Genomic DNA, 16,958 nt, shown 5'->3' on the forward strand with positions numbered 1-16,958 from the left:
CACTAAACTGTACACTTAAATATGGCTAAAATGGTAAGTTTTATTCTTTAGATAATTCACCACAATAAAAATGTTTAAAAAGCTATTTTTATTCACATATTTCTATGAATTACTATCTTAAATACTAGTGGAGTACAAATTTTAAAATAAAATGCTTTTGGGGAAAAGGGAGCTTTTACAAGGCATTTATACCCCTGGGAGGTGGGAAGGGAAGGTGATGTGGATGGAAGTAGGGAGAAGAGATAGGAGCGAGCCAAAAAAAAAAAAGAAAAAAGAAAAAAAATGCATACAATGTACAATTTTTCATCTGTGTACTGTATAAAAAAATTAAATGCTGAGAAATAAATTGGAGAAATCCTGAGTTAAAAATGGAAAAATCTTAATTATATAACTACACGTCAAAAATCAGGAATAAAATCAAATATCAAACACAAACTGGGAGACTATTTGCAATAAATATGATAATGCTTTTATAATTTTATTTCATAAAAAGCTTATATAAATTAGTAGGAATAATCACTAGAAAAATAAGTTAATGGCAGGAATAGAAAAATCTTAAAATGGAACCATTTTTAACAAAATAAAAATGTTTCACTTCATTACTAATCAGAAAAATATTTAAAATATCTGTGAGGGTGTATTTATTTTGTTTTTCAACATAGCAATATTTAAAAAAAAAGAAATGGTAATTTATAGTGTTGTCTAGAATGCAGTGAAATGGGAACCTAATTGCATTCCTGGTAGATCGTATAAATTGGTGGAATAGTTGAAAAATCATTTGGTAATAGATTAAGGAAACTCCTAAAGGCTCACACTGTTTGACCAGTAATAATAAATCTATTAGAAAGAAATAATTTGAACTTCAGAAAACAATTTGCATATAATATCCATTGTAAAGTCACTTGTAATAGTGAAAAATTCAAAACATCTAAATGGTAACCATTTCATTAGTATGAGTGAATCATCCAGATGACGGTGTGTTGTGCAATCACTAAAAATAGTGTTTACTTAGAATATTTTATGTAATGACAAAATAGACACAAAATATTGCATGAAAAATACAAAGTTTTATATACAGAATAATCCTAGTTTCCAGTTAAGTACTTAGGTATGAACGTAAAAGAAAGGTAGTACAGAAATACATTAAAAAAATGTTATTACTAATTTTCTCTATGTAATAAAAATTATAGGTTATTTTTTTCTTCTTTATATTTTCCTCTATTTCAAATTCTCTACAAGGACTATTACTCCTATAATCAGAAAACAAAAACTTTTATTGAGTAAATAAAATGACATGCTCTTAGATGTGTTTTGTTTTATAAGTTGGCTAACTCCATAAGAATAATTGAGGATCCAACTATTAATGTTTTCTGCACTTTAGAATTGTACAGCAAAGAACTTCACATGGATGAGTAGAGGAAGTGCTGCTCCATTCTTGTGATAATGACATCAACGGTTATAAATAATAATAATTTGCTGACAATCTTGCATGCATCTCAAATAGTTTAGAATTGTGCTCACATCTTGTGGTAATGCATTCTTTTTTTTTCTCTCTCTCTTATTTGCGTTTATTTGATGCTGAATTTATTCTTGTGCCATAAGTTTTTGTTTCTTCAGTCTGTTCTGGGATACCTTTTTCTTCTGTACAACCTCCTCTTCTGGTTTAGGAACAATTTGTTCCTTTTCAGTAATGATCAACTTGATGTAGCAGGGGGAGCTCATGTAAGGATTAATCCCACCATGAGCTCTGTAAATACAGCGGTACATCTTGGGTGCTTCATTCACCTGGATATGCTCAATGACCAGAGAATCTATATCTAAACCCTTGAGTTCAGCATTGCTCTCTGCATTTTTAAGCATGTGCAGCAAAAACTCAGCATCCTTTTTAGGCCACTGACCCTTTGTCCAGCCCCACTCACTGTTTGGCCTGGACACACCTAACAACTCCACCATTGTAATGCCAGAAGGGTACATATTGCTTCTATAATGTGACATCTTTCAGATACTTGGTGGCCTTTTGTATATGCATACCCTTGATGGCCTGGGCAGTTTCATGGGTGTTCTTAACGTGAACATGGAGATTTGAACCTCTTGATTTGCATGATTTTGTGGGGTTTTCTAGGTCAAGTGAATAGCGAAACATTTTCACAGATCAGCTTATGTTGCTTAGGAGAAGAGGAATGTGGTAATGTATTCTTAAAGTCACTTGCCTCTATGGAAAGCAATATCTCTTTGGTGTCAACTTTTATTCTTTTGAATATCAAGTGTTTCCATGATCTTCTATGATGCTCACATTTATTAAAATTTCAGGACATATCTTTAAAACTTTCTTTATTGACCCTTCAAATATGTCCTTACAGACAAAGAGTTTTAACCTACTGGGGAGTGTATTTTTTTAATCCCTCTTCATTTATTTTTGTTACTTTGAGAATCATTTATTAACTGATCTGATATTTATTGAGTGACTGCTCTATGCCACCTACTTTCTTCAGAAAATCAGTTGATTCTCCTAGACATCTTCATATTGATAGTTGTCTGGATATTCATTGATCACAGCTACACTCAAAGTTTCAGGAACAGAGGAGAGACATTTTAGAGAGATATAGAAAGATTTCTTCTTTTCTGTTTTTCTGAAATTATTGCTAACTTTTAAATCTCAGATTACTTGGGGCTGATACCTTTAAGAACAATATTAAAAAATGAACATTTGAAATCTATATAATTTGAATTTTTTGTTGTTGTTGTTAAATAGTTTACCCTTGCCAGCTTGAAGTCACATAAGATTCCCTTGAGTTTTCCCAGTTGATTATAATTGATCAGAAAAAAATGTTTTACATTCATATTTTATTTCTCTATAAAAAGAGGTAATAGAAAGATCCCTGAAATTGCATTGAGAGTTTAAAAGACAGGCTTGAAATTATATTTCTTTCTAGTATTATTTGTTTAATACATAGGAAATGACTAACACAAAAATTTCAATCACTATTTTATTATAGAGGCTAATAACCTATTTCATCTAAGTTGCAAGTTATATGGCAAACCACATTATTCAAAGAGGTTTAAAAAACTTCACTAATGTATTCTGTTATTACTACAAAAGTGTGCTCATTTATTGGGGGGTAAATGTAGGCTTCTCTTGAGTCAGGAGCAATACAAATGGTTGGTAGTCATTTATCTAGCGTTTACACAAAAGACTTTAGATTAAAGGAAAGATGAGGATCTTGAAAATTTGAAAAACCAAAATTGTTGGGAAAAAAATCTTTAAGAATGTAGAAAAATTCATGTTTTGGGGAGGTTAATATTTCTAGCAACTAGGAGTTTAAATTCTTTCTTACCTGGATTTCCCTAAGAGTTTTGTAGAGGATATTTTGTTGGCCGATGTTATTTTTTAATGTAGATCCAAAAATAAAACTCTATTCTCTTGATTCTTCTGAGCAATATTTCTATGAAGAGGTCAATGTTAATATTTATGTCATTGATAGAGAATGGTTCAAATACTCAAAATAATTCTGAGGGGATTTACTCGGCATTGATATCAGAGTATAGCCAAGAGACCTAATCCTCTGAACACTATAGACATTCTAGACTGGAATAATTAAGTGTATCCTTTGAGACCTAGAGAGTAAGGCAAATTCTCATTGCTAAACAAATTTTAAGGACTATGTATGACTTTTATTAATTTGAGTTTTTACCATTTATCCTTATCACCAATCTAAACATAAAATCCTAAGTAGGAAGAAAAAATTCCTACTGGAGTGGTCAGCAAAGGCTTCGTGGAGGAAGTGGGAACTGAGCTGTGATTGGCTGTCTGAGACGGCAGGAGGTGTTGAGAGGGCAGGAGGTGTGCTGTGAACAGTTTTCAGAGTAGCACCTTTCCCACATTTTTTTTTTTTTTTTTTTTTTTTTTTTTTTGGTGATTGCAGCGTTTTATTTAAGGGGCTCTGGCTTTACCATAATTTTTTAAAACTTGACAAATACTACACATATTTATGGTGTATAACATAATGTTTTGATATATGTGTACGTTATGAAATGGTTAAATCGAGTTAATTATCATATGCATTAAGTCACTCTTTTCTGGTGAGAACATTTAAAATATGCTCTTTTAGTAATTTTCAACTATACAATACATTGTTATGAAATATATTTACTATATTATACAACTAGATCAACTGAAGTTATTCCTCTTGTCTAACTAAGAATTTGTATAATTTGACCAACATCTCCCCTGCCTCCTCCCTGTTCCAACTCTTGGTCACCATTATACTCCTTTCTACTGTGAGTTTGATTTTTTAAGACTCCAATGACAAATATAAGTGAGATCATATAGTGGTATTTGTCTTTCTGTATCTGGCTTATTTCCCCTAATGTGATGTCCTTCAGGTTCATACATATTTTTGCAATTCACAGGATGTCCTTCTTTTTTAAGGCTAATAAGTATTCTATTATGCATATATACTATATTTTCCTTGTGCATTCATCCATTGACAGATGCTTAGGTTGATTCCATATCTTGGCAATATAAATAATGTTGTAATGAACGTAGCAGTGTAGATATCTCTTTGAGTTATTGATTTTATTTCCTTTATGTGTAAGTATATGTACGTGTGTATATGTGTGTGTGTGTGTACACACACATGGATGTGTGCATGTGTATAGTGGGATATGGATCCCACTGGGATTGCTAGATCATATGGTAATTCTATTTTTAATTTTCTGAGGAACCATTACATTGTTTTCTATAATGGGTTTACCAGTTTACATTTCCACCAACAGTATAAAAAGGTTCCCTCTTCTCTGCATCCTTGACAATACTTGTTACCGTTTGTTTTTTGATGATATCCATTCTCAGAGGTGGTAGGTCATATTTCCTCTTGGTTTTATTTGCATTTCCCTGATAATTAGTGATGTTGAGCATATTTTTTATATACCTGTTGGCCACTTGTGTGTCTTCCTTTGAACAATATCTATTCAGGTCCTTTGCACATTTTATAATCAGGCTATTTGTTTTCTTGTATTGAGTTAAGTTCCTTATGTATTTTGGATATTAACCCCTTATCAATTGTATGGTTTGCAAATATTTTCTCCCATTTTGTAGGTTGTCTCATCATTCTGTTGATTGTTTCCTTTGCCGTGTAGAAGCTTTTATTTTTTTTTCCTTGATGTTAAAAAAAATTTTTTTTAATTGAAACATAATTGATATGATTGCCCATATCACTGTTGAACATCAATACCTGTGTGCAATATGTGACACTCAAATCAGGACAATTAGTATATATTCAACCTTACGCATTTGTAATCATTTACCAGTTTCTCACTAACCCCCCTCCTCTTTCCCCATTCCCACCTCTGTTGGCCTCAGTTCTGTTCTCTCCTTTTGAAAGTTGAACAAATAATTGTGATTGTTGTATCTTTTTTTCTTTGTCTATTTTCTTAGCTCCCACTTACGAGTGAGGACTTGTGGTATTTCTCTTTCTGTACCTGTCTTATTTCACTTAACATAATTTTCTCCAAGCTCATCCATGTTGCTGCAAATGACAAAATTTCATCTTTTTTATGGCTGAGTAGTATTCTATTGTGTATATATACCATATTTTCCTAATCAAGTCATCCGTTGATGGACATTTAGACTGGTTCCATATCTTGGCTATTGTAAACAGAGCTGCAATGAACATGGGAGTGCAGGTATCCCTTTGACACGACGATTTCTATTCCTTTGGGTATATACACACAAGTGAGATTGCTGGATTGTATGGTAGTTCTATCTGTACCTGTTTGAGAAACCTCCATACTGTTCTCCATAATGGCTGTACCATTTTATAGTCCTACCAACAGCGTAGAAGAATTCCCTTTTCTCTCCATCCTTGCCAGCATTTGTTTTTCTGTCTTTTTGATAGTAGCCAGTCTAACTGGGGGGAGATGATATCTCAATGTGGTTTTGATTTGCATTTCCTTAATAGTTAGTGATGTAGAGTATTTTTTCATGTACCTGTTGGCCAATTGTATGTCTTCCTTTGAAAAATATCTATTCAGCTCCTTTGCCCATTTTTAAAATTGGATTATTTGTGGTTTTTTTACAGTGAGGTTGAGTTCCTTATATATTCTGGATATTAATGCCTTGTTAGATGTATGATTTGCAAATATTTTCTCCCATTCTGTAGGTTGCCTTTTCACTCTGTTGACTGTTTCTTTTGCTGTGCAGAAGCTTTTTGGTTTGATATAATCCCATTTGTTCATATTTTTCTTTTGTTGCTTATGCTTTTGGGGTCTTATTCCTAAAGTCTTTCCTCAGTCCTACATTCTGAAATATTTTTCCCTATGTTTCCTTCCAGGAGTTTTATGGTTTCAAGTCTTATATTTAAGTCTTTAATCCATGTTGAGTTTATTTTGGTATATGGCAAGAGGTATGGGTCTAGTTTCATTCTTCCACATACAGATATCCAGTTTTCCCAGCATCATTTACTGAAGAGGCTGTCCTTTCCCCATTGCATGTTCTTGGTGACTTAGCTGAAGATCAGTTGGCTGTAAGTACTTGGGTTTATTTCTGGGTTCTCCTGTTCTGTTTCCTTGGTCCCTGTAGTGGATTGAATTATGTCCCCCCAAAACTCATTGAAGCTTGAATTGTGTCCCCCAGGTTTTATATATTAGAAACTTAGCCTCCACTGTGACTGTTAAGAGGGTGGGAAATCCTATTATGGCAATTGAAAGGTGGAGCCTTAAAGAAGTGATTGGATTGTAGGACTGTGCAATAGTGAATGATAAAAAACAGTGGTCAAGGGCATGGTTCTGAGGGCTTTAAAAGAGGAGGAGAGAGTCTGTCTCTCTTTCTCTCTGATCTCTCTGCTTCCACCATCTTGCAATGTGAGACCCCTGGGTCACTGTTGCCACCACCAGATGGACTTTGGACTTCTCAGCCTCAAACTGTAAGCAATAAATTTCATTCTCTTTATAAATCACCCAGTTCTGTGTATTTTGTTATAAGCAACACAAACAGACTAATACACTCCATGTATCTGTTTTTATGCCAGTACCATGCTTTTTTGATTACTATAGCTTTGCAGTATAACTTGAGGTCAGTTAGTGTAATGCCTCCAGTCTTATTTGTCTATTTATTTTGCTCAGAATTGCTTTGGCTGTTTGGGGTCTTTTATTGTTCCATATGAATGTTAGGATTGTTTTTCTATTTCTGTGAAGAATGTCTTTGGTATTTTGAGGGGATTACATTGAATATGTGGATTGCTTTGGGTAGTATGGACATTTTCACAGTGTCTGTTCTTCCAATCCATGAACAAGGAATGTCTTTCTATTTTTTGGTGTCCTCTTTAATTTCTTTCAGCAGAGTTCTGCAGTTCTCATTGTAGAGATCTTTAAACTCTTTGGTTAAATTTATTTTTGGTGTTTTATTCTTTTGGTAGCTATTATAAATAGGCTTGCTTGTTGTTGTAAAAGAATGCTACTAATTTTTGTGTATTTGTATTCTGCAACTTTACTGAATTCGTTTATGAGCTCTAGGAGTTTTCTGATAGAGGTTATGGGTTTTTCTATATGTAGGATCATGTCATCTGCAAAGGGAGACAATTTGACTTCTTCTTTTCCATGGATACCATTTATTTTTTTCTCTTGCCTGATTTCTCTGTCTTATACTTCCAATACTTTGTTGAAAAGGAGCAGTAAGACTGGACAAACTAGTCTTGTTCCTGCTATAAAAAGAAAAGCTTTCAGTTATTCTCGATCCAGGATGAAGTTAGTGGTGGGTTTGTTGTATATGGCTTTTATTGTGTTGAGATACTATACTTCTATACTAATTTGTTAAAGTCTTTATCATGAAGGGATGCTAAATTTTGACACATGCTTTTTCTGCATCTATTGGATAACTATATAGTTTTTGTCATTTTTTTTTGTTGATGTGGTGTATGACACTTATTGATTTGCATATGTCAAACTATCCTTGCATCCCTAAGATGAATCCCACTTGATTATGGTGTATAATCTTTTTGATGTGCTGTTGTATGCTGTTTGCTAATATCTTGTTGAGGATTTTTGCATGTATGTTCATCAAAGTTATTGGCCTGTGGCTTTCTATTTTTTGTTGTGTCTTTTTCTGGTTTTGGTATCAGGATGATGCTGGCCTCATAGAATGAATTTGGGAGAATGGCCTCTGTTTCAATTTTTTGGAATAGTTTGAAAAGGATTGGTGTTAATTCTTCTTTAAATGTTTGGGAGAATTCAGAAGTGAAGCCATCTGGTACTAGGCTCTTCTTTGTTTTGAGTCTGCTGATTACTGTGTCAATCTCATTGCTTGTTATTGGTCTGTTCAGGTTTTGTACTTCTTCTTGGTTCAGTCTTGGCAATTTGTCTGAGTCTATTATCCATATCTTCTAGGTTTTCAAATTTGTTGGCATATAGTTGTTCATAATAATCTCTAATGATTCTTTGGTGGTATGGGTTGTAATGTCTCTTTTTCCATTTCTGATTTTTGTTACTTGGGTCTTTTCTTTTCTTTTTAGTCTGACCAATGGCTTATCTGTTTTGTTTATCCTCTCAAAAAAAAACCAACTTTTTGTTTTGCTTATTTTTTTGGTATCATTCTTTTGGTCTCTGTTTCATTTAGCTCTGCTCTTATCTTCATTATTTCTTTCTGTCTACTAGTTTTGGGATTAGATTGTTCTTGTTTTTCTATTTGTCTGAGATTTAACATTAAGTTGTCTATTTGAAGTCTTTCTATTCTTTAGATGTAAGCACTTATTGCAATAGAATTCCTCTAACACTGCTTTTGCAGTATCCCATAGGTTTTGGTAAGTTGTGTTTTTGTTTTCATTCATTTAAGAGAATTTTTTTGATTTACTGCTTTATTTCTTTTTTGACTCACTGATTGTTCAGGAGCATGTTGTTTAATTTCCATGAACTTGTATAGTTCCCATAGTTTTGTTTGTTCTTAATTTCTAATTTTATTCCATTGTGGTCTGAAAATATACTTAATATGATTTCAATCTTTTTAAATTTGTTGAGGCTTAATTTGTGACCTGACATATGGTCTATCTTGGAGAATCATCCATGTACTGATGAGAAGAATATATATCCTGTCATTGTTGGATGAAATGTTCTGTATATGTCTGTCAAGTCCATTTAGCCTAAGGCACTGTTTAAATCCAATATTTCTCTGCTGATTCTTTGTCTAGATGATCTGTTCAATGCTGAGAGTGGTGTGTTAAAGTCTCCAACTCTTACTGTTTCGGGGTCTATCTCTCCCCTTAGATCCAATAACAGTTGCTTTATATATCTGGGTGCTCCAGTGTTGGGTGCATATATATTTATGATTGTTATATCTTCTTGCTGCATTGGTCCTTTTATCATTATATAATGTCTTTTTTTGTCTTTTCATAGTTCTTTGTTCGAAGTCTGTTTTATACACATATGGCAACTCTTGCTCAATTTTTGGTTTCTGTTTGCATGGAATGTCTTTTTCCATCCCTTCACTATTAGTCTATGTGTGTCTTTATTGGTGAAGTGAATTTCTTGCAGGCAGCATATAGTTGTGTCTTGTTTTTTAATCCATTTAGCCAGTCTATATCTTCTAAGTGAGGAATTTAGTCTATTTATGTTCAGGGTTGTTAATGAAAGATATCACCTTATTCCTGCCATTTTATTAATTTCTCTGTGGTTTATTTTATATTCCTTATGTTCCTTTTTATCTCTTTTAGTGTTTATCTTTGCTGTTGGGTGATTTCGCAGTGATAAAATACATTTTCTTTCTCTTTCTAATTTGCATATCAGTTCTACTAGTGGTTTTTATTCTTTCTTGTGTATTTATGGTGACACATATCTCTCTTTTGATTCCATATGTAGGATCCCCTTGAGGATTTATTGAAAGGCCAGTCTTTTTAAAAAATTGTTATTATCTATTTATTTATTAAAATTTTTATCATAGCACAATGTAAACACTTTTTGTGAAGGGCCAGTCTTGTGGTGGTAAATTCCCACAGTTTTTGTTTGTCTGGGAAAGATACTATTTCTTCTTCATTTCTGAAGGAAATCTTTGCTGAATATAGTATTCTTGAATGGTAGTTTTGTCCCTTAGCACTTTCAATATATCATCCCACTCTCTCTTGGCCTGTAGGGTTTCGGTTGATAAGTCTGCTGTTAGCCTGATGGGGATTCCCCTATAGGTAATTTGATGTCTTATTCTTGCTGTTTTTAGAATTCTTTCTCTGTCTTTGACTTTAGATAATTTGACTACAGTGTGTCTTGGGAAGGTCCTTCTTGGATTGAATCTGTTTGGGGATCTTTGAGCTTCTTGGATCTGTAAGACCATCTCTCTCCCAATATTTGGGAAATTTTCAGCTATTATTTCATTAAACAGGCTTTCAATTACTTTTGCTTTCTCTTCCTCTTCCTGTAAACCTATAATACGGACATTTGCATGCTTAAAGTTATCAGAAAGGTTTTGCAGGTTTTTTCATTTTTAAAAATTCTTTTATCTTTTGTTTGGTCCAAATGTGTGTTAATTCAAAAAGTCTGTCTTCTAGTTTGGAGATACTTTCTTCTTATTATTCTAGCTTTTTGTTTATGCTCTCAGTTGTACTTTTTATTTCTTTGGCTGAATTATTCAGTTCCAGGAATTTTGCTTGATTTTTTTTTAATTGCTTGTATGTCTTTGTTGAATTTCTCATACATGTCCTTGAATTTCTTTTTGACTTCATTGTGTTTTTTATTTTTTCATCCATCATTTTGAGTCTCCTTAGTATTGCCCTTTGGGATTCCTCCTCAGGCAATTCATCAATTTCCTGTTGTTTGGGGTCTGACGTTGAAAAATTATAGTCCTCTTTTGGGGTAGTCAAGCTTCCTTGTTTTTCCAAGCTTCTATTTCTGCATTGACATCTGGGCATTTGATGGTGTAGTCACTTCTTTTAATTCTAGAAGTGATTTTGAATGGGGAGACTCTTTCCTGTAGAAGGATTCTATATTCACAGTTGGTTTGGCCATTTTAAGTTTGGATCTGGGTGAGTGTAGCATTTCAGCCATGGTGCAACTTATTCAACTGTATTCAATCTTAGAATTGTCTGTGGGTGTGTTTGTGGCCTAGACACAGGGTCCCTTGGCCGTTCCTTGTTCGGGTGGGTTTCTTGTTGGGGTGGGTGCTCTGCTGTCAGTCAGTGAGTAGATAAATACTGAGGTAGAAGTTTCAGGTAGGTCTGTAGTGAGCCATTGACTCAGGTGTTGAGGCTGGAGGAGGCCTGTGTGGACACTGAAGGACCCAGCATCTTTCTAGAGGAGTGCTGCAGGGAAGAAAAGTTGCTACCCATTCAGCTGTTGGTTTGGGAATATGTGTACACAGTTTTTGCAGGGCCTGGAAGCTCTAAAGGTGGCTGCCAGATCAGCTGTTGAGCCTGATGCAAGCATGTAAGGGTGCAGCCAAGGCCAGCAGCTCTGCAGAGAACTGCCTTGGAGCATCAGAGCCCCTACCTGGTATACTGTCAGTCTTGGAGCAGATATACACTAAGGCAACAGATTCTGGGAGCTCTGTAGAAGGCCACTGGCTCAGCTGTTGAGCCTGGAGCATGACCATTTGAATGAATGATGAAGTACCCAGCGCTCTCTGGAGGCATGCTATAGAAAGGGAAAGCTGCTACCTAATCACTGTTGTGCCTGATACAAGCCTGCAAGGATGCAACTGAGCCCAGCAGCACTATAGAGGCTGCCTTGGGGAGGGGGTGCTGCAAGAGTTCAGATGAGTTCAGACGAGTTCAGTCCTTCCATCTGTCCTAGGTTCCAAGCAGCCTGTGCCTTGTTCCCACCAGCACCTAAGTGAACACTGTAGAATGCAGGCAGGGCCTCCAGACAAGGGTATTTAAGAAGCTGGGTTCAGTGTGGCGGTCTAAGATCCAAGTAGCTGGAATTGTGGCCCTGCTGGCACATGTGCAAGAACATCGAGCGTCCTGGTGGGAGGTGGGGCTGATGCCAGGTTAGCCGTGGGCCATGTGGGCACTTGTGGATTCAGCTCCCACAGGCCATGCAAGGCAGGCCACAAATGTGGGGATCCACTGTGTTTTAGTGGTTTTCCCACTCAGCAGGTCTGCCTGCCCACCTGGGAGGAGAGGAGCGGGTACTAAGTGAATTCAGATGTGGATTCCAAAAAGACTAGGGGGACTCCCCCAGGGCAGGGATTACTGGCATTTGTGGTGGCAGTGGGAATAGCTGGAGTCTTTTCCAGCTTACCTTCTCTATGCCTGGTTCCAGGCTGGTCCCTGTTGTGTAGCTGAGGCTGGATGCCCTGTTCTGCTCTCTATGGTGCTGTTCCCTTACTCCATACTTCACAAGGATCTCCTCACGCTCCTGGTGCTCTTCACCATGTTTCCTCAGGTTCCAGTCAAAATATATTTGTTTGTCCATTGTTTTGGTCTCTTTTTATGTGGAGGGGACTAGCACCAGACCTCTCTAGTAAGCAATCTTGGGAAAAAATTATTCATTATTTTGTTTTATATTAGCACACATTTGTGTTTATAACTAAAATTTTGTTAAACATGAGATAAATATTTATTCCATAGTTTTAAATTATATTTTTCAAAATAAAATTTAAAAAAATATCCCTATTTAGTATACTTACTATAAAATATTAATCAAGATTTTTAGAAGTATTTATTTTATACGATTTTTTTGTCCCTATGTGAAAGTTGTCAAAATCAAAATGGAGTCACTTGTGTCAAATCCTGACAAAATGGAGTCAGGGAAAGCCATGAAGGGCAGGATCTCACACACTTCTCATGATAACAAGAATTATCAAAAAAAATGGCAAAAACCACAACCTTGCACAAAGGCCATTACACCTTACACAAAAAAATACCCCTGAGAAGACATCTGCCCAATATCTTCCTGTCTTACTTTGGACTAATGCCAACCTTTTTATTGGTCCTGGTAGCAAAGGATAACTGCCTCAAAACAACTTACGTAATCATCCTCATTTTTCCTTTAGAAACCCTTGTCTTTTTTTTTTTCACCTCTGTGAATATGCCGAAGTGTACTCATTCCTGAATAAATGCTTTTTTTTTTTTGCAAACCTTGCTCTCTTTGTCTGATATTTAGGCTGACACTGGTAATCCTCAGATGAAGCCTGTCTGTAAATGCATTTTTCCAATTGACTACTCCTGCCATTTAGACAGCAGGTTGGGTAGTTCAGATTTCTTGATTTAAGAGGAGACCAGAGCAGCACAACAGTATCAATCTTACTTTTTCTTTCTGAGCATACCTTTGAAATTTCAGACAGATAAAGTAGACTAAAATAAAGACTTACATTTGAAAACAATACAAAAGTCCAATTTTATTTCATAAAAGTACATTTAGGAAGCATTTGTAATGACGTATGAGCTAGGCATCACCCTATAAGTAAGGACTCAGTAAGTTCAGAAAAATGAAACATCAAAGGGGAATAGTTGGTGTTCACTGAGGTGAGGCTCTGTGACTTAAATTCCCAGGGGGTATCTTGTGAATGGAGATGGGGTGACATTCAAACACTCAGAGAAGTTTGGAGACGAATGGATGAAAGGGTCCTTCAGGAATGACCCATGAAAACATTCAAAGCCCCACATTGGACTGCTACTTGAGTCATCAGAAGTGCAAAAATGTGTCCTTCAATTTTCCCTAACCCGAAAGAGTAGGAGGTCAAGAGAATTTACTCAGAAACTAGCAGAAAAAGAGCAAGAGAGACTGAGCCAACACACTTTATGCCTTGTGGACTTGACAAGTAGACATTTTAGCTGAAAATCACTGTAGTCTGGGGACTAGACATGGATGCAGATATGTACAGTGATGGCAGCCTGAATAAATAAACAGAGGGTCAAATAAGATCAATCATTTCAAAGGACCACATCTTGGACAGAGCTCATCTGTAATATGACATCTGTGCACAATGCCAAAATATCAGGCAAGGACCTACATGTATATCTGCAACCACAAAAGGATGGAGGTGGGGTAGGACAAATACTAAATTGATGGGGTTTAATTTGAAACAAACAAGAAGATCTTAAAATGTCTGAGTATAATTGGAATGAGCTAGGTTAGGTTATCTTGGAGGTTACAAAGAGAAACTAGGTGTTTATATTTTTGCATTCATAAATTAGAAAATTGGAATACTGTATCTGCATTTCTATTTCTTTTTCTAAACAGACTCAACATGTGAATCAGTTGATTTTCCATGTGAAGTCAGTCTTCAGTGGCTGGGTCACCTGGAGCATCACTGCAACCTGACAATTGCCTTTTTGGAACTTAGACATGATTTCAGAGCATCAGGAATGGAGGTGGAAGGAAGAATTTTTCTGTTACTTGATGTGGGTCTTCCTTGATCATGAAGTTAGTAACTAAAATTATGGCAATGTTCTATTATTTAAGAAGATGGAAAAACTGGTGTTTGGGTCACTGACATACCCGAGCTCCTAGAACAGTGTTTTCTCATAGTAGTACCTCAATAAACATATGTTGAATGAATAATTAGAAAATAATTCATTTATGATGTCACATTAAAATCATTCAGTCTACCCATAATCCACAACTTCAGGTTTTAGATAAGCCCTATCCACAGTTCAACAATCATACTTATATAAAAAAAGTATGATTGTTGAAAAAAAGGTATGATTTTCTTTTATATAATATAACCGTGCAGTGTCCCATTGCTTTGTGTTTTTTTAAATTTTAATTGACACATTTTAATAACATATACTTATGGGGTACAATTTGATGTTTTGATACATATATATGTTGTATAATAATTGGGTTAGAGTAGTTAATGTTTCAGTCACTTCATGCATGTGTCATTTCTTTGTGGTGAGAACACCTTTCCTCACCTCTCAAAAGGGGCAAAGAGAAGTTTAGCCTAACTCACCAACAGCAAACGCTCTTCAAATCTTCCATGAGGTTTGACTGTTTGTCTCCAACTTTATGTCATCCTCATGCATGTAGATGGGAGGAGATCAACTCTCTAAAGATAACTTCTCTTGAAAATGAAAATTCTGTTTTTAATTATTTAACTCCCTAAGAATTTAATTTGGAAATTTGGTATTTACTTTTATTTGACACCTTCATTTCCTCACTGTCTTTATCCTAACTCCAACAATGTCCCTTTCCCCAAATGCTATTAAAACTGCTCTCTTAAAATTCACTTGACACAATTTTGTTGCTCATGGTTGTATGTGAGACCACTGTTTGAAAGCTGACATGAGCTTATGCCCTTCCAGTTTAACTGGAATACTCATGCTCTAAGCTATTGAAGTGCGCCGGTTAAAAATTTTTATGGAATGAAACTTTATATGTATAACTGCTGGTTTCACTGTTGTTTTTTGGGTGCTGATTATTCCCGATGCTGACATCGACCATGAGCTTGGCAGTATACTAAGTTGCTGTTTGAATGAGTTAAAAATTTTGATTCAATTTTTGTTATTTTGAGTTAAGATTTAGAAAAGCTTACCTTCTGTTTTTTTCCCCCTTAAATATTGCTGCTTAATTTGGATGTATTATGATATCTTCATGTTTTACATACAATTTGTGCATTTCCTCCATCAAGCAACATTAGATGTCACTTGTTTCAACCTTTCTTGAGATATTATTTTTATCAGAACTTTTCTCATGACACTTATTACTTCCTTATTTCGCAGGCTATAAATGAAAGGATTCAGTAAGGGAACTATTATTGTAAACAAAATGGCAGCTGGTATATCTTTATCCCCTTCTTCAAGCAAATTTGGTCTAATGTACATAAAGAAAAGAGATCCATAAAATAATGAAACAGACAAAAAGTGTGATGCACAAGTAGAAAAGGCTTTGACCCTTCCCTCTTTGGATTTCATTTTGAAAACAGTAAAAAGAATGTAGAGATAAGATACTAAGACACTACCTATGGTAAAGATTTGGATTGAACCTGAAAAGATAAATAGTATCAGTACATTGATATAAGGGTCAACACAGGAGAGTCTGTACAAAGGAAGAATATCACAGTAAAACTGATTGATGTGGTTGGATCCACAGAAAACTAACCTAAATAGAAGCCCTACATGAATGATGGAATGCAGGTTTCCAGCTACAAAGGCCCCTGTGGTCATCTGAATGCAGAGTTTCTTGGACATCACGGTGTGGTACTGCAGGGGGCTGCATATGGCCACATAGCGATCATACGCCATTGCTGCCAGAAGAAAGCAGTCTGCAGTTTCAACAGTGCAAAGAAAATAAAATTGTGCCATACATTCATAGAGGGAAAGCTTTTTGTCCTTAGAAAAGAAGTTCTCTAACATCTTAGGAGTAATGGCACAGGCACAGCAAGAATCCACAAGAGCCAGGTTACCCAGAAAGATATACATTGGTGTGTGAAGACGATGCTGTGTAAAAATCAAAGCCACCAAACCAAGATTCCCCAGCATGGTGATCAGATAGACGGCAAGGAACACGACAAACAGAAGTGTCTTCAGCTCTGGGTGATCTGTAAATCCTGTGAGGATAAACTCGTTTTTCATGGTGTAATTTTCTTCAGCCATTCTTGACTTCTCTGAAAAAAAAAATCGTGAGCATTAAAGAAACAATTTATAATATGCCCTAAAGAACTTGATGATTTCTTTTTCTTTTTCTTAATGCTTTGGTGGCTGGCCACTATGGGAATCCAAACCTTGGTGTTACAAGGCTGCACTGTAACCATCTGAGCTAACCTGCCAGCCCACCCTAAAGAACTGTGTGCTCTCTTTGGCTAAAAGGCAGGTGATAATCTTCCCAGTGCTTTTATATGTCATCTGAACTTTGGTGCAAGCATAATCCTGGGGGAGAATCAATTTCATGAAGCTATTACCTTTTTTTCTATTGACTGAACATTTTTACAAGATATTTTGAATAAAAAATATCAAACTGTTAGCACAAATATGGCTTTTGAGGTCTTGAGAGAAAGAATCAGATCAGATAACTTCTTTATCCAGCTTAGGTAAAGCTGA

At 35.5% G+C, this 16,958-nt stretch overlaps 1 protein-coding gene and 1 pseudogene across 1 annotated transcript; both read right to left on the bottom strand.

Moving 5' to 3' along the window:
- Nucleotides 1-1,584: 1,584 nt before the first annotated feature.
- LOC134364414 (large ribosomal subunit protein uL22-like) lies at nucleotides 1,585-2,143 on the bottom strand (annotated as a pseudogene).
- Nucleotides 2,144-9,376: 7,233 nt separating this feature from the next.
- On the bottom strand, nucleotides 9,377-16,514 carry LOC134360440 (olfactory receptor 5K1; the record flags this gene model as incomplete). The annotated part of the gene is made up of 2 exons (XM_063074823.1): nucleotides 15,620-16,514; nucleotides 9,377-9,399 (listed from the first exon to the last, which is right to left on the bottom strand). Coding segments are annotated over exons 1-2 (918 nt in total), but the record flags the coding sequence as incomplete, so codon positions are not given.
- Between the last annotated feature and the right edge of the window lie 444 nt (nucleotides 16,515-16,958).

The sequence above is a fragment of the Cynocephalus volans genome, chromosome 1 (genome assembly GCF_027409185.1).
Source record: "Cynocephalus volans isolate mCynVol1 chromosome 1, mCynVol1.pri, whole genome shotgun sequence".
NCBI classification, from domain to species: domain Eukaryota; kingdom Metazoa; phylum Chordata; class Mammalia; order Dermoptera; family Cynocephalidae; genus Cynocephalus; species Cynocephalus volans.